This window comes from Tachyglossus aculeatus, chromosome 17 (genome assembly GCF_015852505.1).
Source record: "Tachyglossus aculeatus isolate mTacAcu1 chromosome 17, mTacAcu1.pri, whole genome shotgun sequence".
Taxonomy (NCBI): domain Eukaryota; kingdom Metazoa; phylum Chordata; class Mammalia; order Monotremata; family Tachyglossidae; genus Tachyglossus; species Tachyglossus aculeatus.
The window spans coordinates 15,265,466-15,292,834 of record NC_052082.1 but is presented as its reverse complement, the minus strand read 5'-3'; the positions used below and the strand labels follow the sequence as shown (position 1 = coordinate 15,292,834).

The 27,369-nt window shown below is 44.6% G+C and overlaps 2 protein-coding genes across 12 annotated transcripts in view; one reads left to right on the top strand and one right to left on the bottom strand.

The window, feature by feature from the left end:
* The first annotated feature begins 991 nt into the window (after window positions 1–991).
* Window positions 992–26,850, top strand: GIN1 (gypsy retrotransposon integrase 1). Of its 2 annotated transcripts, XR_005454651.1 has the most exons (9): window positions 992–1,059; window positions 8,214–8,359; window positions 9,348–9,541; window positions 11,304–11,591; window positions 15,793–15,984; window positions 16,466–16,639; window positions 17,039–17,327; window positions 23,887–24,240; window positions 26,626–26,850. XR_005454651.1 is itself a non-coding variant. In XM_038758988.1 (8 exons), the coding sequence occupies exons 2-8, from the start codon at window positions 8,221–8,223 to the stop codon at window positions 24,168–24,170; spliced, it is 1,560 nt and encodes a 519-aa protein (XP_038614916.1). In that variant the 5' UTR covers window positions 992–1,059; window positions 8,214–8,220; the 3' UTR covers window positions 24,171–24,437. The 2 variants fall into 2 exon arrangements, 1 of the variants encoding a protein (XP_038614916.1); XM_038758988.1 differs by lacking the exon at window positions 26,626–26,850 and having other exon boundaries at window positions 23,887–24,437.
* Window positions 25,706–27,369, bottom strand: part of PAM (peptidylglycine alpha-amidating monooxygenase) — a 210,373-nt gene continuing 208,709 nt past the window's right edge. For all 10 annotated transcript variants that reach the window (XM_038758978.1, XM_038758979.1, XM_038758980.1 and 7 more), the window contains one exon: window positions 25,706–26,526. In XM_038758978.1, coding sequence (XP_038614906.1) covers window positions 26,342–26,526 — 185 coding nt within the window. In that variant the 3' untranslated portion in view covers window positions 25,706–26,341. The remainder of the gene's footprint in view (window positions 26,527–27,369) is intronic.

Genomic DNA, 27,369 nt, shown 5'->3' with positions numbered 1-27,369 from the left:
AATACGTACAAACATATACAAATATATACAGGTGCTGTGTCGGGGGGGCGAAGGAGGTAAGGCGGGGGGGGAAGAAGAGGGGGAGAGGAGTTGTCCCACGTGGGGCTCACGGTCTAGAAGGGGGAGACAGACAACAAAACATATTAACAAAATAAAATAAATAGAAATATGTACAAATAAAATAGAGTAATAAATACGTACAAACATATACAAATATATACAGGTGCTGTGTGGGGGGGGCGAAGGAGGTAAGGCGGGGGGGGAAGAAGAGGGGGAGAGGAGTTGTCCCACGTGGGGCTCACGGTCTAGAAGGGGGAGACAGACAACAAAACAAAAACATATTAACAAAATAAAATAAATAGAAATATGTACAAATAAAATAGAGTAATAAATACGTACAAACATATATGCCCAGATACAGGTGCTGTGGGGAGGGGAAGGAGTTGTCCCACGTGGGGCTCACAGTCTCCACCCCCATTTTGCAGAGGAGGTAACTGAGGCCCAGTGAAGTGCCTTGCCCCCAAATCACACAGTAATAATAATAATAATAATAATGTTGGCATTTGTTAAGCGCTTACTATGTGCAAAGCACTGTTCTAAGCGCTGGGGGGGGATACAAAGTGATCAGGTTGTCCCATGTGGGGTTCACAGTCTTGATCCCCATTTTACAGATGAGGGAACTGAGGCTCAGAGAAGTTAAGTGACTTGCCCAAGGTCACACAGCAGACATGTGGCGGATTAGGGATTCGAACCCATGACCTCTGACCCCAAAGCCCGGGTTCTTTCCACTGAGCCACGCTGCTTCTCAGTAAGCGCTCAATAAATAGGATTGATGGACTGATCACACAGTCGCCAGGAGGCGGGGGCGGGATTAGAACCCACGACCTCCGACTCCCAAGCGCAGGCTCTTCCCTTGCAGCCACGCGGTTGCTAGGAAACCCTCCGGGCGGAGCGACTTCCGGCCCCCGCCGGCCGCTTCCGGTCCCGCCGGCCACTTCCGGCAGCGCCAGAAAAGTCCCGGCGTGGGGAGCGCAGGGCCGCCCCCTTCACCTCCGCCAGGTGCGTTACTTACGGTGGCCCCGCGGGCCTCGGTGTGGCGGTGGGGATTTGGAGGGAGACAGAGGAGGGGGATGGCGGGAGGGGGATGGCGGGAGGGATGGACCGAAAGGGGGCTGACGGGAGGGGGAGGCGTCGTCGCCGGGGGGCTGTGGGCGGGCCGCGCGCGCGCGCTGCCTGCTGGGTATCGGAGCGGCCCCGCGCATGCGCCCCGAGCGACGTTGTCTCCAGTGCGTCCGCTCGGGCCATTGCGGCGGCGCGCGGTGGGGGTGGGGGGGGGAGCGCCCGCTACGGGCAGAGCGCGATACTGCAGCCCCGCTGCGCCCCGAGAATTGGTAATAATAATAATAATAATGATGGTATTTGTTAAGCGCTTACTATGTGCAAAGCACTGTTCTAAGCGCTGGGGAGGTTACCAAGGTGATCACTTTTATTATTTTTATTTTATTTTGTTAGTATGTTTGGTTTTTGTTCTCTGTCTCCCCCTTTTAGACTGTGAGCCCACCGTTGGGTAGGGACTGTCTCTATAGGTTGCCAATTTGTACTTCTCAAGCGCTTAGTACAGTGCTCTGCACATAGTAAGCGCTCAATAAATACGATTGATGATGATGATGATGATCAGGTTGTCCCACGGAGGGCTCACAGTCTTTACCCCCATTTTACAGATGAGGTAACTGAGGCCCAGTGAAGTGACTTGCCCAAAGTCACACAGCTGACAGTTGGCGGAGCCGGGATTTGAACCCACGACCTCTGACTCCAAAGCCCGGGCTCTTTCCACTGGGCCATGCTGCTTCTCTAATAATAATAGTAGTAATGATTATAATAATAATGATGGTATTTGTTAAGCACTTACTATGTGCAAAGCACTGTTCTAAGCGCTGGGGAGGTTAACAAGGTGATCAGGTTGTCCCACATGGGGCTCGCAGTCTTTACCCCCATTTTACAGATGAGGGAACTGAGGCCCAGAGAAGGGAAGTGACTTGCCCAAAGTCACACAGCTGACAGTTGGCGGAGTCGGGATTTGAACCCACGACCTCTGACTCCAAAGCCCGGGCTCTTTTCACTGAGCCGTGCTGCTTCTCTAATAATACTAGTAGTAATAATTATAATAATAATGATGGTATTTGTTAAGCGCTTACTATGTGCAAAGCACTGTTCTAAGTGCTGGGGAGGTTAACAAGGTGATCAAGTGGTCCCACAGGGGGCTCACAGTCTTTACCCCCATTTTACAGATGAGGGAACTGAGGCCCAGAGAAGGGAAGTGACTTGCCCCAAGTCACACAGCTGACAGTTGGCGGAGCCGGGATTTGAACCCATGACCTCTGACTCCAAAGCCCGGGCTCTTTCCACTGAGCCATGCTGCTTCTCTAATAATAATAATAGTAATAATTATAATAATAATAATAGTAATAGTAATAATAGTAATGATGGCGTTAATAATATCATCATCATCATAATGATGGCATTTGTTAAGCGCTTACTACGTGCAAAGCACTGTTCTAAGCGCTGGGGAGGTTATAGAATAGAATAGAATATTTATTGAGCGCTTACTGTGTGCAGAGCACTGTACTAAGCGCTTGGGAAGTCCAAGTTGGCCCCATCTAGAGACTGTTCTAAGCGCTGGGGAGGTTATAGAATAGAATAGAAGGAATATTTATTGAGGCTTACTGTGTGCAGAGCACTGTACTAAGCGCTTGGGAAGTCCAAGTTGGCAACATCTAGAGACGGTCCCTACCCACCAGCAGGCTCACAGTCTAGAAGGGGGAGACAGAGAACAAAACAAAACCTATTAACAAAATAAAATAAATAGAATAAATACGTACAACAACAAATATATTAAAAGACTCCCCCAAACCCAATAGCACAATAATTATTACGAAGTAACCCTCCCCGGAGACAGCTGGATATGCCCTTCTCTCTTGAAAACCTGTGCCAATTCTTCCATGGAGGGAAGTGATTCATTCACTCAATCGTATTTATTGAGCGCTTACTGTGTGCAGAGCACTGTACTAAGCGCTTGGGAAGTACAAGTTGGCAACATAAGTGATGGAAAGGTTTTCTTGAGAAGCAGCGTGGCTCAGTGGAAAGAGCCCGGGCTTGGGAGTCAGAGGTCGTGGGTTCTAATCCCGACTCCGCCGCTTGTCAGCTGGGTGATTTATAAGGTGATCAGGTTGTCCCACGGGAGGGACTCACAGGCTTAATCCCCATTTTACAGATGAGGTAACTGAGACCCAGAGAAGTTAAGTGACTTGCCCAAACTCACACAGCTGACAAGCGGCGGAGCCGGGATTTGAACCCATGACCTCTGACTCCAAAGCCCGGGCTTTTTCCACTGAGCCACGTCTAGACTGTGAGCCCACTGTTCATTCATTCAATTGTATTTATTGAGCACTTACTGTGTGTAGAGCACTGTACTAAGCGCTTGGGAAGTCCAAGTTGGCAACATAGACAGTCCCTACCCAACAGCGGGCTCACAGTCTAGAAGGGGGAGACAGACAACAAAACAGAACATATTAACAAAATAAAATAAATAGAATAAATATGTACAAATAAAATAAATAAATAGAGTAATAAATACGTACAAACATCTATACATATATACAGGTGCTGTGGAGAGGGGAAGGAGGTAAGGTGGGGGGATGGGGAGGGGGAGGAGGGGGAGAGGAAGCTGGGGGGATACAAGGTGATCAGGTTGTCCCATGTAATAATAATATCAATCAGTCAATCAATCGTATTTATTGAGTGCTTACTGTGTGCAGAGCACTGTACTAAGCACTTGGGAAGTACAAGTTGGCAACATATAGAGACAGTCCCTACCCAACAGGGGGCTCACAGTCTAGAAGGGGGAGACAGAGAACAAAACCAAACATATTAACAAAATAAAATAAATAGAATAAATATGTACAAGTAAAATAGAGTAATAAATATGTACAAACATATATACATATATACAGGTGCTGTGGGGAAGGGAAGGAGGTGACGGGGGATGGAGAGGGGGACGAGGGGGAGAGGAAGGAAGGGGCTCAGTCTGGGAAGGCCTCCTGGAGGAGGTGAGCTCTCAGTAGGGCCTTGAAGGGAGGAAGAGATAATAATAATAACAATAATAATAATAATAATGGTATTTGTTAAGCGATTAGAGGCCAGGCCCATGCTTTTTCCACTAGACCACACTGTTTAAGCGCCGGAGTAGATAGAAGGTAATCAAGTTACCCCACATGGGGATTCACGGTCTTAATCCCCATTTTACAGATGAAGGAACTGAGGCCCAGAGAAGTGAAGTGACTTGCCCCAGGTCACACAGCAGACAAGTGGAGGGGGCAGAATTAGAACCCATGACCTCTGACTCCCAACCCCGGGCTCTTTCCACTAAGCCTCGCCGCTTCGATCTCAGATCTTAGTTTCTCAGTGCAGTCAGTTTACTAAGCACTTTTCAGAGGCCGAATATATTGCTTGCGTCAAATAAGTTAATCGTGTTGAGCGCCTACTGCGTGCAGGACACTGTACTAAGCGCTTGGGAGAGTTGGTAGAAGTGATCTCTGCCCAGAGTGAGCTTTCATTGTAGAGTCGGCTATTTTCATAATGCGTCAGAAAACTGTTTGAAAGGTCTTGGTGTTGCTTCCTGCTCTTCTGTCTCTGGGGTGTGGAGAAAAACCCAGTTTTGGCATCCTACTGTCTGGACTCCTTCTTACGTCCCGTCGAAAAAGTCCTTCCTCCGCTTTATGACCAGTGTAGGCCCATTGTCGTCATCATCATCATCATCAATCGTATTTATTGAGCGCTTGCTATGTGCAGAGCACTGTACTAAGCGCTTGGGAAGTACAAATTGGCAACATCTAGAGACCGTCCCTACCCAACAGCGGGCTCACAGTCTAAGAGGGGGAGACAGAGAACAAAACCAAACATACTAACAAAATGAAATAAATAGAATAGATATGTACAAGTAAAATAGAGTAATAAATATGTACAAACATATATACATATATACAGGTGCTGTGAGGAAGGGAAGGATCAAAGGGCACCTAGAAGCCATCTGTTCTTTCGCTGAACCTGTATATATGTATATATGGTTGTACATATTTATTACTCTATTTATTTATTTATTTATTTATTTATTTATTTTACTTGTACATTTCTATCCTACTTATTTTATTTTGTTGGTATGTTTGGTTCTGTTCTCTGTCTCCCCCTTTTAGACTGTGAGCCCGCTGTTGGGTAGGGACTGTCTCTATGTGATGCCAATTTGTACTTCCCAAGCGCTTAGTGCAGTGCTCTGCACATAGTAAGCGCTCAATAAATACGATTGATTGATTGATTGATTGAAGCAGCGGGAGGTACCAGAGAAAGAGCAAAGAGAAGGAGCGAGGCCATAACGAGTAGTAGCCGAAATCCGCGAGGATGCGAGAGCTAAATAAATAATGAAGGCACAGTGTTGGTCGTGTCACTGCAATTGGTAGCGGTGAAAAAAAGGAATCTGTTTTTGTCGGGGGTCACTTTTCATTTCATAGCCTTGATTTGAAACTCAGCGCAGTTTTTATCATCGTTTCTATAATTACCATCATCTTGAGGGCAGGCCTATCAATTCTGTGATACTCTCCAAGTGCTCAGTACAGTGCTCAGCACACAGTAAGCGCTCAGTAAAGACCACTGATCTATTACGTTTTAAAAATCCCGGTTGGCTGCGTTTGCGTTGCTTCTGGGAGGGAAAGGGTCTAAGGTAATATACCTCTAGACTAAGCCTACTTGTACATATCTATTCTATTTATTTTATAAATAAAATTTATTTATAAATTCATAAATTTATTTTCTAATACCTCTAGACTAAGCCTACTTGTACATCTCTGTTCTATTTATTTTATAAGTAAAATTTATTTATAAATTTATAAATTTATTTTATAAATATTTTATAATACCTCTAGACTAAGGCTACTTGTACATGTCTATTCTATTTATTTTATAAAAAAAATTTATTTATAAATTTATAAATTTATTTTATAATACCTCTAGACTAAGCCTACTTATACATATCTATTCTATTTATTTTATGAATAAAATTTATTTATAAATTTATTTTATAATACTTCTAGACTAAGCCTACTTGTACATATCTATTCTATTTATTTTATAAATAAAATTTATTTATAAATTTATAAATTCATTTTACAATACCTCTAGACTAAGCCTACTTGTACATGTCTATTCTATTTATTTTATAAATAAAATTTATTTATAAATTTATAGATTTATTTTCTAATACCTCTAGACTAAGCCTACTTGTACATGTCTATTCTATTTATTTTATAAGTAAAATTTATTTATAAATTTATAAATTTATTTTCTAATACCTCTAGACTAAGCCTACTTGTACATATCTATTCTATTTATTTTATAAATAAAATTTATCTATAAATTTATAAATTTATTTTATAATACCTCTAGACTAAGCCTACTTGTACATATCTATTCTATTTATTTTATACATAAAATTTATTTATAAATTTATAAATTTATTTTATAAATATTTTATAATACCTCTAGACTAATCCTACTTGTACATATCTATTCTATTTATTTTATAAATAAAATTTATTTATAAATTTATAAATTTATTTTATAATACCTCTAGACTAAGCCTACTTGTACATATCTATTCTATTTATTTTATACATAAAATTTATTTATAAATTTATACATTTATTTTATAAATATTTTATAATACCTCTAGACTAGGCCTACTTGTACATATCTATTCTATTTATTTTATACAAAAAATTTATTTATAAATTTATAAATCTATTTTATAAATATTTTATAATACCTCTAGACTAAGCCTACTTGTACATATCTATTCTATTTATTTTATAAATAAAATGTATTTATAAATTTATAAATTTATTTTATAATACCTCTAGACTAAGCCTACTTGTACATATCTATTCTATTTATTTTATACATAAAATTTATTTATAAATTTATAAGTTTATTTTATAAATATTTTATAATACCTCTAGACTAAGCCTACTTGTACATATCTATTCTATTTATTTTATAAATAAAATTTATTTATAAATTTATAAATTTATTTTCTAATACCTCTAGACTAAGCCTACTTGTACATACCTATTCTATTTATTTTATAAATAAAATTTATTTATAAATTTATAAATTTATTTTATAAATATTTTATAATACCTCTAGACTAAGCCTACTTGTACATATCTATTCTATTATTTTATAAATAAAATTTATTTATAAATTTATAAATTTATTTTATAATACCTCTAGACTAAGCCTACTTGTACATATCTATTCTATTTATTTTATAAATAAAATTTATTTGTAAATTTATAAATTTATTTTATAAATATTTTATAATACCTCTAGACTAAGCCTACTTGTACATATCTATTCTATTTATTTTATTTGGTTAGTATGTTTGGTTTTGTTCTCTGTCTCCCCCTTTTAGACTGTGAGCCCACTGTTGGGGAGGGACCGTCTCTATATGTTGCCGACTTGGACTTCCCAAGCGCTTAGTACAGTGCTCTGCACACCGTAAGCGCTCAATAAATATGATTGATTGATTGATTGATTGGTCAGGGAACGTGTCTACCAACTCTGTTATAGAGTACTCTCCCAAACACGTCTAGTACAGTGCCCTGCACACAGTAAGTGCCCACCGCAGATGTCAAGTGACAGACATCAGAGACGTCAGAGAAGCAGAGTGGCTCAGTGGAAAAGAGCCTGGGTTTTGGAGTCAGAGGTCACGGGTTCAAATCCCGGCTCCACCAATTGTCAGCTGTGTGACTTTGGGTAAGTCACTTCACTTCTCTGGGCCTCAGTTACCTCATCTGTAAAATGGGGAGTAAGACTGTGAGCCCCACGTGGGACAACCTGATCAGCTTGTATCTACCCCAGCGCTTAGAAAAGTGCTTTGCACATGGTAAGCGCTTAACAAATGCCAGCATTATTATTATTATTTCATATGATTGATCGATTGATACGTGGGATATTGGGTTCATTGATTCTCATATATTCTTATTTAGCGTTTCAAGTTTTCCCCTTGCTCCCAGGGGGGTTCTAGGAAAGCTAAAATGTAACGGAAGAAGATGCCACCAATTGGCTTTCAATTGAGGGTGTACCTTTCCATCTATCTCCTCCAGGTTCAGAATGGTCCGTAGTGGGAAAAACGGCAGCCTGCACCTGAAACAGATCGCGTATTACAAGCGCACCGGGGAGTACCACCCAACAACTCTGCCCAGCGAAAGAAGTGGAATTCGACGAGCTGCGAAAAAATTTGATTTTAAAGGTAAGAAGCCCGAGATCCTTGGTTCGGCAAGCATCGGTCAGTTCGAATTCCCGTTCTTTCGAATAAAGGGAGGAATTCATGGGGCCAATGACAAAGAAAGTCCGCCGGCCAAATTGAGAAGTCCGCCAGCCCGCTGAGCTCGAAGGTCAACCCCAGTTTTTCCCGTGTAGAGGCTTTTTGTTCAGGCTTCCCCCAAACACCCTGAGGTCCTTTCTGCCAGTCCAGCCTAAAGTTTCTGCCTCTCTCAGGAGGCAGAATAATAATAATAATAATAGAAATAGTATTTAAGTGCTTACACAGAATAATAATAATAGAAATAGTATTTAAGTGCTTACTATGTGTCAGGCACTGTACTAAATGCTAGGGTGGTTACGAGCAATTTGGGTTGAGCGCAATCCCTGTCGGCCTTTCATTCAATCATATTTATTAAGCGCTTACTGTGTGCCAGAGCACTGTACTAAGTGTTCTGTCCCACTTGGAGCTCACAGTCTCCATCCCCATTTTATGGATGAGGTTAGCTGAGGCACAGAAAACGAAGCGACTTGCCCAAAGTGACTCAGGAGACGGCTGGCAGAGCCGGGATCAGAACCCAGTTTCCTTCTGAAGGTGGGGAGAGTAGTGGTCTGGAGAGTGCTTAATATAGTGCTCTGCACACAGTAAGCGCTCAATAAATACGATTGATTGATTGAGTTTATGGAGGGGGAGGGCACTGCAGGGCAGAGGACATGGGGGAAGGGGTCACTGGCAACAAGAAGATCAGGGAACAGGATGGCTCATGATGTGAAGGTAGAACTGATGGGATTTGGTGAAAGACTAAGTGAGTTGTAAGAGAGAGATGAGTTGAGGACAACGCCAAGATTATAGGCCGGTCAGCTAGGGAAGCCCTTAGTGCAGTGGTCTGCACACAGTGAGTGCTCAATAAATGCCATTGACTGATTGATTGATTGATTACAGGGTGACGTATCATGTTTGCTGTCATTCGTTCCAGAAAAGAGGCTGTTTTACATCGGAAAGGACAGGAAGCAAAATCGTTTGGTGATCGTTTCCGAGGAGGAAAAGAGGAAAGTCCTAAGAGAGTGCCACGAAAACGACACCGGGGCCCATCACGGCATCTCCAGAACGCTCACGTTAGTGGAATCGAGTTACTATTGGACGTCCGTGACAAACGATGTCAAACAGTGGGTATGGTTTATCGGTGCAGAAGCATTTCATTGAATCTCTCACCCCCTTCTAATTTGTAAGATTCCTTGTGGGCAGGGAACGTGTCTACTTACTTGACTGTGTCGTATTGTCCCAAACAGTCAGTCAATCAGTTGGTTGATTGATTGAACAGCCGAGACTGATTTTTCACCTTCAGACTCACTCGATGATTTCTAACAGGCTGGTATTTTGACCAAAGCGGTAGTTCATGTTTTCTTACTGATGAGACAAGTTAAGTGTGTGTATACAGTCACATTATAAAGTGTTTTCTTCCTCAGTACATTCCATCAAGCTTACTGGAACGTGTCTTTCACCACATTACCTTAACGTAAATCTTTTTAGAAGTATAAGCAATAGCACGGCCTCTCTGTCTCTCTTGGGCAGGGCTCCACAATCTTAAAAAGCAGGGCAAGAAAGAACTCACATAAGGTGAGATGAAATAAATAAGATAACGTAAAGACAAAGATCTGACATTCCGTCTGTCTCCCGCGGTAGGCTGTGAGCTCGTTGTGGGCAGGAATAGGTCTGTTATATTGTACTCTCCCAAGCTCTTAGCACAGTGTTTTGCACACAGCGCTCAGTAATAATGATTGAATAAATGAGTGAATCAGTCCATCAGTGGTATATATGGAGCGTCTCCTATGCGCAGAGCACTGTTCTAAGCACTTGGGGGGGTACAATAGAACAGAATTAACGGAAACCTCCCTCGCCCATAAAGAGCTTACAGTCTAATGGAAATCATCTCTGCTGCATTTGTTTTCCAAGACATCAATCGGTGGTATTTACTGAGCGCTTACTCTAATAATTATGGTTTTTGTTAAGCGCTTACTATGTGCTGGGCAATGCATGGCCCAGTGGAAAGAGCACGGGCTTTGGAGTCAGAGGTCATAGGTTCAAATCCCGACTCGGCCAACTGTCAGCTGTGTGACTTTGGGCAAGTCACTTCATCATCAATCATCAATCGTATTTATTGAGCGCTTACTATGTGCAGAGCACTGTACTAAGCGCTTGGGAAGTACAAATTGGCAACATATAGAGACAGTCCCTACCCAACAGTGGGCTCACAGTCTAAAAGGGGGAGACAGAGAACAAAACCAAACATACTAACAAAATAAAATAAATAGAATAGCTATGTACAAGTAAAATAAATAAATAAATAAATAGAGTAATAAATATGTACAAACATATATACATATATACACTTCACTTCCCTCTGCCTCAGTTACCTCATTTGTAAAATGGGGATTAAAACTGTGAGCCCCCCGTGGGCCCACCTGATCACCTTGTAACCTCCCCGGTGCTTAGAACAGTGCTTTGCACAAAGTAAGCACTTAACAAATACCATCATCATTATTATTATTACTAAGCGCTGGGGTGTATACAAGCAGATCGGGTTAGACACAGTCCCTGTCCGCCGGGGGACTCACAGTTTCAATCCTGCTCGCAGTCTCCATCCCCATTTTCCAGATGAGGTAAGCGAGGCCCAGAGAAGTGACTTGCCCAGGGTCACGGAGCAGACAAGTGGTAGAGCTGGGATTAGAACTCGTGTCCTTCTATATCTGTCTACCCTGGGCAGAGCACCGTACTGAGCATCGGGGAGAGTACAGTACAACCGAATTAGCAGCCACGGTCCCTGCCCCTAATGAGTTTACGGTCTAGAGGGGCGGAGGCAAACAGTGCTCTGCACACAGTAAGCGCTCAATAAATAGTATTGATTGATCCTTGTCGTCCATCTCCTTTCTAGGTTTCCGCCTGCCAGCACTGCCAGGAGTCGAAGCCCACGGCCCTCCTCAAGGTGGAAGATCCCTGGGCGATCGTGACCGTCCATCTAATGGGCCCATTTCTCCCCAGCAGCAGGAGCCAGAATCAGTACATCGTGATGATGACGGACTTATTCACAAAATGGGTGGTCATCTCGCCTCTCCGGGACATTTCGGCGCCTGAAATTTCGAAAGCGATCGCCGATGCGTTCTTCTCCTATGGACCCCCTCAGAAAATAGTAATGGATCAAGGAGAAGAATTTATTGATCAGGTGAAAAGAGCCACCCCGCCAAATCTTTAATCTAAGGAAGGCCACGAGAAGCGGCGAGGCTTGGTGGAAAGACCCCGGGCTAGGGAGTTATCATCATTATCATCATCATCAATCGTATCGTATTGAGCACTTACTATGTGCAGAGCACTGTACTAAGCGCTTGGGAAGTACAAATTGGCAACATATAGAGACAGTCCCTACCCAACAGTGGGCTCACAGTCTAAAAAGGATCTGGGTTCTAATCCCAGCTCTGCCAGCCTGCTGCGTGACCTGGGGCAAATCACTTCACTTCTCTGTGCCTCAGTTTCCTCAACTGTAAAATGGGAATTTGAAACCTGTTCTCTCTCCTACTTGGACTGTGAGCCCCATGCAGGACAGGGACTGCGTCCGACCTGATTAACTTGAACGTACCCCAGTGCTTAGAACGGTGTTTGACACGTAGAAATATTGAGATATCAAGAAAATGTTTTTAAAAATAGAAAAAATAAAATATAGAATGCTCTAAAACACTAGGCGATGTTGGTTTCCCAGGTTATGAGAAAAGAGCAGGAGGCAGCCTACCAGGATGGGAAAACAACACGGCTAAGTAGATTCTGTCTTTTGAAAGTCTGAGAAGACGTCCCTTTAATTGAGATCATCTCTGAAAGTGATTCAGACATCAGGCTCACCGAAAGTAATTCCCTTGACAAGAACACGGGTTTTCAATTCTAAATTTACATGCCTCTGCTTAATGAGTCAGAGTTTCACTTAGACGCGTTCTGGAGAGGGAGGCAGGGCATTCTCTTTTAGAATGATTTGATTGCGTCGGTTATGGTTAATGGGAAATTCAACTGTCAGACCCATGTGGAGACTGAACCAAACAATGTACTTCTTACCTGGAGTTATTTAACGTTACCAAATGAGAAGTTAGCAGTCAGTGTCGCACCTTGAATCGACAGTATCTTCTCTCTCCCCCTCTCCTCCCTCCTTTTTCACCTGTTACTTCCTATTATCTCAGCTCAGGAAATCACTTTGCAGAATCCCTGGGCCTACACAGTTCCTGCTCACCCCACGACCATTTTTCTCACTGGTTCATTCACTCAGTCGTATTTATTGAGCGCTTACTGTGTGCAGAGCGCTTAGGGGCCCACCCCTCCTCACTGATGACTCTACCCAATTTTATTGGTCCCCATTCATTCAGTCGTATTTATCGAGCGCTTACTGTGTGCAGAGCACGGTACTAAGCGCTTATCGGCTGTGGAGAAAACTGATACCTGCTTGCTGTAAATCTGATTTCCCACCCGAACCCAAGGGAAGGCCTCCTGCCCTCCTTCCTTTAATCTGGATTTTCTTTCGAGCCCAGGTACAAGGGCAACTTAATTTTGTTACACACTGTGGTGGTGAATGTGTGGTATTTGTTAAATGCCTACTGTGTGCCAGGTTCTGTTCCAAGCACTGGAGGGGATTCAGGCAAATCCCTGTCCCACATGGGGCTCGCAGTCTTAATCCCCATTTTACAGATGAGGAAACTGAGGCCCGGAGAAGTGAAGCGACTTGCCCAAGGTCACACAGCAGAAAAGTGGTGGAGCCTGTCTCCCCCTTTTAGACTGTGAGCCCACTGTTGGGTAGGGACTGTCTCTCTATGTTGCCAATTTGTACTTCCCAAGCGCTTAGTACAGTGCTCTGCACATAGTAAGCGCTCAATAAATACGATTGATGATGATGATGATGGATTAGAACGCAGGTCCTTCTGATTCTCAGGCCTGTGCTCTGTGTGCTAGACCATGCTGCTTCTCAACTGAAAAAGTGTTTCTGATTCCACGGGCGTGACAGTCAGTCAATCAGTCAATCAGTGGTATTTATTGAGCGCTTACTATGGGCAGAGCACTCTACTAAACGCTTGGGAGAGTACAATTATATATTATATTATCTCATTATATTATAATGAGAGTACAATTATATATTATAAATTATTTAACTCAATGTCTGCCTCCCCCTCTAGGCTGTAAGCTCATTTCTGCTAACTCTGCTGCATCATACTCTCCCTAGCGCTTAGTACAGTGAGAACACTGTATGAGCAGAAGCTCATAGGAAGCACTCAATAAATACCTCTGATGGGTTACAATACAATAGAGTTGGAATGTACATTCCCTGTCCACAGTGAGCTTACAGTCTAGAGGGGTAGATGGGCATAAATAGAAATACATAATTTGTAATGTATAATTTAAAGATATGTAGTAATGATAATAATGATGATGGTATTTAAGCGCTTACTATGTGCCAGGCACTGTTGTAAGCTCTGGGGTAGGTACAAGGTAATCAGGTTGTCCCACGAGGGGCTCACAGTCTTCATCCCCATTTTACAGATGAGGGAACTGAGGCCCAGAGAAGTGAAGTGACTTTCCCAAAGTCACACAGCTGACAAGTGGCGGAGCCGGGATTAGAACCCACGACCTCTCGACTCCGAAGCCCGGGCTCTTTCCACTGAGCCACGCCGCTTCTCAAGTGCATGGGTGCTGTGGGATTGAGGGTGGGTCGAGTATCAAATGCCCAAAGGTCACAGATCCAAGTGTTCAGATGACATAGAAGGGAAAGGGAATGGGGGAAGAGGGCTTAATCGGAGAAGGTTTCTTGGAGGAGGTGTGACAGGAGGAAGCAGCATGGCCGAGTGGACAGAGCACAGGACAGACAGCCAGAGGACCTGGATTCTACTCCAAGCTTCGCTTGGTATAAATAATAATAAATAATGATAGCATTTATTAAGCGCTTACTATGTGCAAAGCACTGTCCTAAGTGCTGGGAAGGTTACAAGGTGATCAGGTTGTCCCAGGGGGGCTCACAGTCTCAATCCCCATTCTACAGATGAGGCAACTGAGGCCCAGAGAAGTGAAGCGACTTGCCCAAAGTCACACAGCTGACAAGTGGCGGAGCCGGGATTCAAACCCATGACCTCTGACTCCAAAGCCCGTTCTCTTTCCACTGAGCCACGCTGGTGTGTGATCAGATGCAAGTCACTTCACTTCTCTGGGCTGTAGTTTCCTCATCCGTAAAATAGGGATGAGGAAAATAGGACCTGTTGTCCCTCCCCCTTCAACTGTGGGAGGGGCTGTTTTCAATCTGATGGTCTTGAATCCCCCCTAGTGCTTAGCACATAGCAGCCCTCAACAATGGGGGCCTGGAAGTTGGAAGGTGGCGGGTTCTAATCCTGGCTCCACCGCTTGTCTGTGTTACCTTGGGCAATAATAATAATGATAGTTATGGTATTTGCGAAGCGCTTACTATGTGCCAGGCAATGTACTAAGTGCTGGGGTGGATACAAGCCAATTGGGTTGGGCACAGTCCCTCTCCCATGTGGGGCTCAATCCCCATTTTACAGATGAGCTAACCGAGGCACAGGGAAGTGAAGTGACTTGCCCAGTGTGACACAGCAGGCAAGTCTTGGAGCTGGGATTAGAACCCATGACCTTCTGATTCCCAGGCCCGGGCAAGTCACTTCACTTCTCTGTGTCTCTTCTCTCATCTGTAAAATGGAGATTGAGACCCCAATCCTCAGGGATGTGTCCAACCTGATTTGCTTGTATCCACCCCGGCGCTTACTACAGTGCCTGGCACACAGTAAGTGCTTAAGCAATATTACAATTATTATTATCGTTTTCAAGCACCACAGTTATTCTTGAAGAGTAAAAAATGAAATCCGAAGTACAGTTGAGGTAGCTGAGGCTCAGAGAAGTGAGGTGGCTTGCCTAAGGTCACACAGCATCCAAGTGGCGGAGACTGGATTAGAACCTAGGCCCTTCTGATTCCCAAGCCCATGCTCCCAGGCACTGTAATAAGCGCTGGGATAGATACAAGCAAATTGGATTGGAAACAGTCCCTGGCCCACTTGGGGCTCACAGTCTTAATCCCCATTTTGCCCACGCGGGAGCTGAGGCACAGAGAAGTGGAGTGACTTGCCCAGGGTGACAGAGCGGACTGTCGGTGGAGCTGGGATTTGAACCCGGGTCCTTCTGATTCCCAGGACCCGGGCTTTCTCCATTAGGCCACAAGGTTGGGCTGGGGTCAACTTGTATTTCCCAAGCGCTTAGTACAGTGCTCTGCACACAGTAAGCGCTCAATAAATGCGATTGATTGATGAGTGAAAATCATATTCTAAGCCAATGACAAAAATGTGTGCTGCGGAGGAAAAAAAAAAAGAAATATAATGCCTGCTTTTGTTTTTAAGATCAACACCGAGCTGTGTGGGCTGTTTGGGACAAAGCAGATAGTGACTGCCCACCCCTCTCCCTCAGACGACGGGAATGAAAGGATGCTTGGGGTAATGAAAACCTTCCTTCCCCGGTACTGCACTGAGCACTCCAGCGACTGGGACGCCCATTTGTCAGCCGTGGCATTTGCCTTCAACTCGACTCATCTGGTATGTGCTTTCTCAAGCACTTTTTTTGATGGCACTATGGGGCCAACCACATATTGGGCACTGGGGTTGATACCAGCTAAGATAGCTGTAATTTATGTGTTTATATTAACGTTCGTCTCCCCGCTGTAGACTCCAAGCTCGTGGTGGGCAGGGAATGTGTCTGTTTTATTGTTTTAGGGTACTCTCCCGAGCGCTCAGTAGAGTGCTTACACACAATAAATACGATCGAATGAATGAATGAAAAGCAGGTTGGACCCATTCCCTGTTCCACGTGGGGCTTCGAAGCCAGGAGCTTGATCCCCATTTTACAGGTGAGGAAACCGAAGCCCAGAGAAGTTAAGTGACTTGCCCAAAGGCACACAGCAGACAAGCAGGGACTAGAACCCAGGTCCTCCCAACTCCCATTTGTTGCGACTGAGGATTCTTCCGGGGAGGCCTAGGCTGGTTGAACCCATTCACCCCCTTCGCTCTTCTCAAACAGGAGTCTACCGGAAACACACCGTATTTCCAAATGTTCAACCGAAATCCTCATGTCCCCGAGACTTCAGAGGTACTACGTGAAGTAGAAGGTGCTCACGTGTGTACGTTTGCCAAAATCCTGGACGCCGTTAAAGAAGCGGACAGAGCAGCAGAGACCAAGATACCTAGTCGCCAGGTAATTCAGTAACCTCCTTGTGGGCTCATGCTTACCAACTCTATTGTATCGTACTTTCCCAAGAACCTAGTATAGTTCTCTGCACACAGAAAACGCTCAGTAAATACCACCATTTGATTGATTGATAAAAAGCCCCCGTCTCAATTGCGGTGGTCGAGTTTGTTAAAATGATTATCATCCCTGGCGGTCATTCAGATCGATCAAAAGTATTTACTGAGCACTAAGTGCTTGGGAGAGTACAATGCAATTGCGCCCAAAGAGCATCCAAACTCCTTTATGTCAATCGGGGCCCATTTCATTTTACACAATGGCCTCGGGAGGGATTGGGGAACTCCACGCATTTGCCCACGGGAGGAAAAAGAAAAGGGCATCTACTTTTCTCTCCGTTTCTTCGCGCAGATGGAGAGCGGAATTCCCGACGAAGAGCAAAGTAGGGGCAAGATCGCCCCGAGAAGGAAACCGAAGCAGTTAAATCCCTTCCATCTGAAAGTGGGCCACGAAGTTGTCCGGCAGAGGAAAAACCGGTGGAGGGACGGCCGATTCCATTCGGAGTGGGTGGGGCCTTGCGTCATAGACTACGTTACTGATGGTGGATGTGCCGTTCTCCGGGACAACACTGGCTCCAGGCTTAAAAGGCCTATCAAAATGTCTCACCTGAAGCCTTATATAAGAACCCCCGGAGACCAAGGTAAATAAATCTCCACTTGAGCTCAGAATTCACCCTCCCTTGTGTCGAATGAAACAAAGGCCATGTTGGATTTTGAAAGCTAGGCACAGGTTACAGGTGGAAATCGACTTAAATGACTTAAAATAATGCCTTGATTTTCTGTTTGCTTTTTAACATTGTTTTACATTTCTTGGACCCTTTATAATTCTGCATAAATCAAGGGGCCCTCTAATGGGACTTTAGGTTGTTTAATAATAATAATAATAGCATTTATTAAGCGCTTACTCTGCAAAGCAATCATATTTATTGAGCGCTTACTGTGTGCAGAGCACTGTACTAAGCACTTGGGAAGTACAAGTTGGCAACATATAGAGACAGTCCCCACCCAACAGTGGGCTCACAGTCTAAAAGCACTGTTCTAAGCGCTGGGGAGGTTACAGGGTGATCAGGTTGTCCCACGGGGGGGTTCACAGTCTTAATCCCCATTTTACAGATGAGGGAACTGAGGCCCAGAGAGGTTAAGTGACTTGCCCAAAGTCACACAGCTGACAATTGGCGGAGCCAGGACTTGAACCCATGACCTGTGACTCCAGAGCCCGGGCTCTTTCCACTGAGCCACGCTTTCTTTTTAGTTTTCATCGTTTTGTCAGGCAGTTGACTTCAGTTACATTAGTGAGTTGCTCACAGTTCCTGTGGAAGTTGTCGTAGGAAAGTGTCGCGACAATGCTGTTGTGTTTTAAAAAAAAACAAGGAAATTTGGGTTATCGTAGTCTCTTCTTTTTTTATGGTATTTTTTAAGCATTTTTTCTGTGTCAAGTGTAGCGTTACCTTGGGCAAGTCAGTTAACTTCTCTGTGCCCCAGTTCCCTCATCTGCAGAATGGGGATTCAGTACTTGTTCTCCTTCCTACTTAGGGTGTGAGCACCATCTGAGACGTGATTATCTTGTATCACTTAGTACAATGCCCGGCATATAGTACGCACCTAATAGATTCCTAACCATTTCACAGTTCTAAGCACTGAGGAAGGTACAAGATAATCAAGTTGGAAAAAGACCCTGTCTCACATCCTCATTTTAGAGATAAGGTAACTGGGGCACAGAGAAGTAAAGTGACTTGCCCAAGGTCACACAGCAGAGACATGGCAGAGCTGGGATTAGAATCCAGGTCCTCTGACTCCCAAACCTGTGCTCTTCTAGGCCACGCTGCTTCTTGACTGCGCTGTTTTTTCTGAAACCACCTGGAGCTATATTCAGACAGACATGTTTTGTTGGAAAAATATCCCCTAATTCTGCCTTCTCCCTTAATTCAGCTCTCCAAAACGTGTAGTGGAGGCATGCATTGTAGGGGGACTGGTGTTATTAAATATTTCTCACTGCTTCAGGGAATAAGGTTAGTTGCATGAGGAAATTAATCTGGATCGTCCTTCCCAAAAGGGTTTATAGTCCAGGAACGTACAAGGCAGAACGACAAGTGGAATTTTTCTAATCGTATTTCTTAGAACTTCAATTTAGCACGTGGTGTCAGATTAAAAAAAATGGTAACTTTTGGGGAAACCATCAGCCAAAGGCTAGTTATGAAGGGATCTGATCAATTTACGGTGCAGCACGGTGGTCATGGCAAAAAATGGCCATGGGATTTGAGGAAGAGCCCATGAAACCAGTGGCCTAAATAAGATGAGGCCTTAGGAGAGCTGTGTTTGTTTCCCTCCTCTGCAAATTTCTCCCTTAATTCAATGCTCTTCCCACAGTTGGCCACCAAAAAATGCCATTGATTGGTTGATAAATATTACTTCTGACACTTTCACTTTCCTCCAAATTTTCCCGTCCCACACTGGAAGAGGAAAGAGCCCTGAAGTTGAATGCTGAGGTCAAGAAAATCCTGGCGAATATCTTTCTGGAGTCTTATTTTATTGGACATTGATTCGGTTGGGCAAGTTGTTTTCAAAAGAGCGGCCGTATGTTTGAGGCTGTCGAGCCGAGTCTGTCATGGCTTTTCTTTTGCAGCTTTCAGTACCACATCAAAAGTTCATTGTTCAAGGACATCTGCTTTTGTTGCCAGCGTCTAGCCCCGTCTTATCTCAGGCCCACTGGGAAGGGAGCACATTCCGTTCTTTGCCTGCAGGATGTTATTTTATTTTAGCTGGACCTGTTCCGTGCTAAGTGCCCTATCAAGTTGAATAGTTGTGTTGAGCAGTGGTTGCAGTGAGGAAAAAAGTCCAAGGAAATAGATTTATTTGGTCAACTTCGCTCTCAAATGATTCTGCCTTCGTCTTCTTAGTTATATAAATATCCTAGGGGGAGGGAGTTCAACTCTCCCCATCAATCAGTGGAATTAGGGAGCGCTCACTGTGTGCAGAGCACTGTACTAAGCACTTGGGAGAGTACAATAAAACAGGTGGTAAACATGTTCCCCGCCCATGAGGGGCTTACAGTCTGGAGGGGGAGACGGATGTTAAAGTAACCGTTGTTGGGTAGGGGTTGTCTCTGTTGTCGAATTGTACTTTCCAAGCTCTTAGTACAGTGCTCTGCACACAGTAAGTGCTCAATAAATCATCATCAATCGTATTTATTGATCGCTTACTATGTGCAGAGCACTGTACTAAGCACTTGGGAAGTACAAATTGGCAACATATAGAGACAGTCCCTACCCAACAGTGGGCTCACAGTCTAAAAGGGGGAGACAGAGAACAAAACCAAACACACTAACAAAATAAGATCGAATGAATAATTGTGATATCTGTTAAACACTTAACCGTGTGCCGAGCACTGTGCTAAGCGCTGGGGTGGATACAAGCACATCAGATTGGACACAATCCCCGTCCCATGTGGGGCTCACAGTTTCAATCCCCATTTTGCAGATGAGGCACAGAAAAGTGAAGTGACTCGTCTAAGGTCACCCAGCAGACAAGTGGCAGAGCTGGGATTAGAACTCGTGACCTTCTGGCTCCTAGGCCTGTCCTCCATCTACTAAGCATGCTGCAGATATGTACATAAGTGCTCTGGGGTGGAAAGGGAGGGGAATATCAAGTGCTTAAGGGGTACAGATCAAAGCGCATAGATGATAACACAGAAGAGAGAGAGAGAGTGGGGAGTTCTTGTTCTTTTAATCTTATCAGTCGTCCATATTAGTTTTGAAGGCACCCTTTCATCATCAATCGTATTTATTGAGCGCTTACTATGTGCAGAGCACTGTACTAAGCGCTTGGGAAGTACAAATTGGCAACATATAGAGACAGTCCCTAACAGTGGGCTCACAGTCTTTCCAATTATTTGTATTTATTCTGGTTAGGAGGGACTTCCTTTTTCTCTCCGTTTTTCACCTGCTCTGCTCAACGCACCCAGAGTCCTTTCCGGATTAGCTGAAGCATCCTTTACACATCCTCGTGTTCATACACAGAGGGCTCGCTGTACTTGCCTTGGGGGCTATCGATTAGATCAGGTCCCCTGGAGGTATGGAGAATGTTCCCTATTTGAAAAGAGTCTTTTACAAAAATTCTATTCAGGAAGGATACCTACTGACTCTCATGCTCGTGCCTTATCAACTACACCGTGCTGCTTCCCTAGCAGGACATCCAGCTGAGTTCACGGGCTCTAATCCCGGCTCCACCGCTGTGTGACCTTCGGCAAATCATTTCACTTCTCTGGGTCTCAGTTCCCTCATCTGTAAAATGGAGATCGAGACCGTGAGCACCACAATGGGACAGGGACTGCGTCTAACCCGATTTGCATGTATCCGTCCCAGGGCTTAGTACAGTGCACGGCATATAGTTTAGCGCTTAACAAACACCATCCTTCCTCTCTGTTCCTTCCCATCTCTCCTGATAGATTCTAAGCTTTTGGAGAGCAGGGATCATATCCGACCTCTCTAGTGTACTATCGTCAACAACGAGTACATTGCTCTGCATACAGTAAGTGCTCAATAAATACCATCGATTTGTTTGGGAGAACCATTCGACCCCCCTGTGAGGGAGCCTGGGGTCAGCCCACATTTCCCCAGTTTCCTTGCTGCGGCTAGGAACTCGCTCACCAGGGCCAGCCCAAACTCCCGGCAAGCCACAGAGGCCTCTGGGACTCCATCAGTGCCATCCTTGTTGCCAACTTGTACTTCCCAAGCGCTTAGTACAGTGCTCTGCACACAGTAAGTGCTCAATAAATGTGATTGATGATGATTGATGATCCTTCAGGATTGGCTACTTAACCTGCAGGGCCCAGACGACACGCTTGGACCACTGGTAGGGAGAAATCCTGTGTGGGATTCCTGGAAGTAGGAGGCCCCAGGGGTCCCTGTCAGGGAAGGCGGGTTTTCCCGCTCCTTGGCATTCCCTTCACTCCGTGCCGGCATTCAGGAGAGAGACCCTGTGGAAGTGATCAGCCCAGGACCCCCATCCTGTGTAACTCTGGCCTCGGTGGGTTTTAGACTGTGAGCCCACTGTTGGGTAGGGATTGTCTCTATATGTTGCCAACTTGTACTTCCCAAGCGCTTAGTACAGTGCTCTGCACACAGTAAGCACTCAATAAATACGATTGATTGATTGATTGGTGTTTTTAGCGGCACTGATGCTGTGTCCCAACCATTTTCAAGAACGGCATTTGGTTTAGAAATTTACCATACCGATACGAGTCCGAGGTTGGTCGGCCGTTTATTTTTTTTCCCCGCCATAGCCTCGGTTGTGACTTGGAAACAGTTTCCTTTGCGTTGTTGCAACTCCAAAGACCCTTTTTAATCGACATTATTTTTCGAGCACCCAACTAGCTTACAAATGAACATCGGGTAATTACGGCAGGATCTTGTCTTGTGAGTCTACAAGATCATTTTGGAGGTGACAAGCTGTCTTCCTCCCTTCAAAGCCCTACTGAGAGCTCACCTCCTCCAGGAGGCCTTCCCAGACTGAGCCCCCCTTTTCCTCTCCTCCTCCCCTCCCCACAGCACCTGTATATATGTTTGTACAGATTTATTACTCTACTTGTACAGATTTACTATTCTATTTATTTTGTTAATGATGTGCGTCTAGCTTTAATTCTATTTGTTCTGACGACTCGACACCTGTCCACATGTTTTGTTTTGTTGTCTGTCTCCCCCTTCTAGACTGTGAGCCCATTGTTGGGTAGGGACCGTCTCTATATGTTGCCAACTTGTACTTCCCAAGCGCTTAGTACAGTGCTCTGCACACAGTAAGCACTCAATAAATACGATTAAATGAATGAATCAATGAAAGCAAACCTCCCAGGCATTCCCTGATGAATCCCCGCTCTCTTGGCGTTGCCCTTCGTAGAGCTAGTCTGCTCTCATTTATCACTTGAGGTTTATTTTTGGTTTATCCACTTGCACTTGTTGCTCATCTGCTCTTTGAACTATTGTATGTCTATCTCTTACGTGCTCTTCACATTAGATTGTAAGCTTCTCGGGGTCAGGAGTCAGGTCTTCTACTTCTGTTTATTTCCCAGGCACCATCTAGCGCGGGGCTCCGTACATAGTGACCTCTCAAATAGTACTGTTGGCAGCTGCAGTCAAAAAAGAAGGAAATTTTGAAAAGCTTTTCTGGTTTATTTTCCCATGTTCTGCTGCCAAATTTCATTTAAGGTTGCATCCTGTTGAAATGTTCAGGTTTCTACAGGGTCGTGTCTGGTAACAGGGCTAATATCTGTAGACTTGTAAGCTCTTTGGCAGGGATCACATCGGCCAACTTTGTTGTACTGAACTTTCCCAAGCAGATAATACAGTGCTCCGTACACAGTAAGCGTTCCATAAATACCACTGACCGATTGAAAATGTTAGAAGTCTAACACGATTTCAAATTGCTTGCTGCCTCACATATGTAAGCCAAGAAAATTAGGTTTCCCCTCACACCCATTTGTTTGGATTTACAGAAAGTGTTCTTACTCATCTGTTGAGTATTTAATAATAATAATAATAATAATGTTGGTATTTGTTAAGCGCTTACTATGTGCAAAGCACTGTTCTGAGCGCTGGGGGGAATACAAGGAGATGAGGTTGTCCCATGTGGGGCTCACAGTCTTAATCCCCATTTTACAGATGAGGGAACTGAGGCACAGAGAAGTGAGGTGACTTGCCCAAGGTCACACAGCAGACACATTTGCTCACGTTAACAGTCCTCTTAACTGTATGGCAGAGAACGTGTCTACCAACTGTTAAATTGTACTCTCTCAAGCGCTTAGTGCAGTACTCTGCTCAGAGTAAGCCCTCAATAAATGATTAACTGTTATATAGTAATCAATTTATATTTTTATTGCCTCCCCGCTTAGAGAAGGGATTAAAGTGCCTTTATTTTTTTCCCCAAAATAGTACAGAGTGCCACACCCAGTTAGATACCCAGACATTGCTGCTGATATTTGCACTATAAGTTTTTCATCTTCTGAATACTTAGTTCGGACATGGGTTCGTAGGGAGTTGTGGGACCCAAGGAAAATTGGACCTTTTATCCCCAGAGATGAAGACCTAATCGTATTAGTTCGTTTACCTTTACGATCATCCACTGTTACCCCACTTTATTGCGCTTAGAGAAGACGATTCACCTTCAAAAAAGCCAACTCACCAAACAAGTGATTTCTTGGTGTTTCAGTTAGCCATCACCTCCTCCAAGGCCCCGCTGCGGTCGATCACGACTACATCGGAACGTCTGAAATCACAGTTGGATCCCGCCACCCTGGCATCCAGCCGAAAGATACATCCCCGCGGGCGTCCGGCGACGCATCCCCAACACCAAGCGAAGATCACGGACTATTAGAGAGCAAAAATCCCAACAGCTCTCCACTCTCGGAAGATCGTGGAACGCACCCCGCTAACCGAACTCCAGGAAAGTCAACTTTCCATCTTTTGGACGCTTCAAGTCAAGTCACTGAGTAGTGAAAGGTGTCACCCGGTCCATCTGGCCCCCTTATAGCTCGCTAGCTGTGTGTCTAAGAGGCCAAGAAAAGTAAGTCCCTTTTTAGCTTCTCAAGCCCTAACTTGTGGAAACGCACGTGATGGCTTTATTTTCACGTGTGTCATTCGTAAATGTTTCACCGTTTTGACTAGGATGGCAAAATGTGCTGTAAACGTCCAGGTATGTGAGCATAAGTAGTAATTATTCAGCGCTTAGGACAGCGCTTGGCACATAGTAAGCGCTTAGTAAATGCCATCATTATTATTATTATTGTGATACCTGTCAAATACTTACTATGCGCCAAGCACTGTTCCAACTGCTGGGGTAGGCACAAGATAATCAGGTCGGATTCACGGTCCCGGTCCCGCGTGGGGCTCACAGTCTAAGAGGGAGGACAGGGTTGAATTTGCATTTTACAGATGGGGAAACGAGACACAGCAGTTAGGCGACTTACCCAAGGTCACACAGCTGGCAAGTGGCAGAGCCGGGATTCGAACCCAGAATCCCAGGCCTAGGTTCTTTCCACCAGGCCACACTGTACCTCTCCTGCCTCATCTTCATTGGTGGACATCTTTAAAGGGGAAGGACAGTTCTAAAAGGGTGGGACGACCACTTGAGAGCACTTAACATCGTGTCAGGATTCAGAAAATGCGCATTTCAATAATTTTGATGTTCCCATTCCTCCTAGCTCCTGAAAAGGTACTAAATCTTCCACCCATTTCTCTAGGCCCATCCGAGCTCCTCTCCTGTGCTTCTTGATTCGTGTAAGGTCATCCAGATCCTTGATATTTTTTTTTTCCGATGACATGGAACTGGTAGACAAAAGTGGCAGATCAGTGTGCAGGATGTTTATGAAAGATAAGGAGGGTAACGCACTGGATCACAGCAATGAGAACTTAGTTTCTGAAGGGTTAGAAGAAGAAATAATATCAGTTTGAGGGGTGCTAGAGGGCAGCAGGAGGAGGGAACAATTAATACTAATCCCCTACTAATTTGCATATACAATTTCTTCGCTTTGATTCTGCTTTATCCAAGTGTTTAGCCTGGAGAGTGATACACAGCTAAGATATCTCTTGATTTTTACATGTGAAAGCAATTGGTTCATTTGGGTTTTTGCCCTTTTCCCTGCTATATAACAAAATACCTTACACTCGAGAAGCAGCGTGGCTCAATGGGAAGAGCGTGGGCTTTGGAGTCAGAGGTCATGGGTTCAAATCCCGGCTCCGCCAGTTGTCAGCTGTGTGACTTTGGGCAAGTCACTTAACTTCTCTGTGCCTCAGTTTCCTCTTCTGTAAAATGGGGATGAAGACTGAGCCCCCCCATGGGACAACCTGATCACCTTGTAACCTCTCCAGCGCTTCGAACAGTGCTTTGCACATAGTAAGAGCTTAATAAATGCCATTATTATTATTATTACTTGTCATACAAAACGGTCAGACCATATCAGTGGTCGGGGTATTAAAAGAGGTGTATATCAGAAACCTTCAAAGCTCGCCAAGGACACTAGGACAGGAAATGCTCTGAGAACACTTTATTACACAAATTACATTCAGATTCTGAAAATAGTGTTCTAACAGTTTAACCATTGAAAAATAAGACATCCCATAAACACAGCAACCAAAGAAGAAAACAAAATTAAATAGACTTTATTTCTTTCCCTCGTGGCAATATAACGTTAGTGATTTTAAAAAAATAGACGGAGATTTAGCAGCTTCATCTTGGTGTGGCCGTATCTCCTCTGTACTGCCGCCGTCGACTGAGAATGCTGAGTAGGAAAGGCACCAAAGAAAGAAACCAGCAGCAAAGTGCTATTGGAAAATACCGGGTTAAAGCAGAGAACGGGGCTATTTACACACACAGAAAAGTCCCCAACTGGAAATGAACAAATGCTGACAGCCTTCGAACTGACCTCACAATCCCACAAGAGGACTGTTCTCTCTTACCAGATGTCGGACAGGGCACGGCGCTAGGATGAACTTTCCGGACTCTCCTCCGCTGGAAACCACACTAGATCAGAAGTAAAGTAAACCAACACAAACAAAAAAAAAAACCCAAGAGTGTACGGTCTACAATTAAATTCACAAAACTTTAAACGTGCTAAAGGGATCTGGCGATCTCGGTGAAACTGTTCCTCGTGGGAAATGCAAGAGTTTCAGGAGGAAGGGGGAACCGTCGCTGCAGCCAGGGGAGCGGAGTACTCTTCTTCCGACTCACTGCCGTCGTCTTCGTCCTTCTCCTGGTCGCTCCCCTCGGTGTTGAGCCGGTCGAACCCTTTCCGGCTGTAGCCTTTGCGACTGGCAAAGAAGTTTCCCAGGTTTAGGCCCCCGCGGCCTTTTCCTGCGAAAGGAAGATAAGAAACGCTGCAAGTGTGGCTCGATTCCCCCTTCCAATTTTGCTTTGGCCTACTCTCAATCTTTCTCCCATCGTCTTCTTCAGCCGGAGACGTTTGAGGAGCACGAGAGGAAAAGAGAGAGCAGCGGGAGAGAGAGGGATGCCCCTGCCGGGACCTTTACTTTCAGCATTACCCTTACATCCTTTCGACCACGTTGGAGCAGCTGGCAGAAGGAGGGGAAGGACAACAGAGAAAGGGGACCAGTGGGCAAAGAAAAGGACCTGGGCTCTGCTACTTCTGTTGTGTCACCTTGGGAAAAATCACTTCACTGTGCCTCAGTTGCCACGTCCGTACAACGGGGATTAAAACTATCAGGACTGTGTCCAACCTGATTACTTTCTATCTACCCCAGCGCTTAGAACAGTACCTGGAACCTTACCCTAACAACTACCATAAAAAAAGAGCGAGAAAGCTGGACGTCTTATTACAGATTGCAGCGAGAAAGAAGCAGAGAGGCCTAGTGGATAGCACACGATCTGGGAGTCTAATCCCGGCTCCGCCACTTGTCTACCGGATGACCTTTGGCAAGTCACTTTACTCTGGGCCTCAGTTACCTCATCCGTAAAATGGGGATTCATCATCATCATCAATCGTATTTATTGAGCGCTTACTATGTGCAGAGCACTGTACTTAGCGCTTGGGAAGTACAAATTGGCAACATATAGAGACAGTCCCTACCCAACAGTGGGCTCACAGTCTAAAAGGGGATTAGGACCGTAAACCCCAAGGACACGGACTGTGTCCAACCCGATTAGCTTGCATCTCCCCAGCCCTTAGTACGGTGCCTG

Excerpts from the sequence above, each read along its gene's own strand:
- GIN1 (XM_038758988.1), top strand. The coding sequence starts at position 8,221 with ATGGTCCGTAGTGGGAAAAACGGCAGCCTGCACCTGAAACAGATCGCG. Across the intron at positions 8,360-9,347 it reads GAAAAAATTTGATTTTAAAG|AAAAGAGGCTGTTTTACATC; the intron begins GTAAGAAGCCCG and ends CATTCGTTCCAG. Across the intron at positions 11,592-15,792 it reads GAGAAGAATTTATTGATCAG|ATCAACACCGAGCTGTGTGG; the intron begins GTGAAAAGAGCC and ends TTTGTTTTTAAG.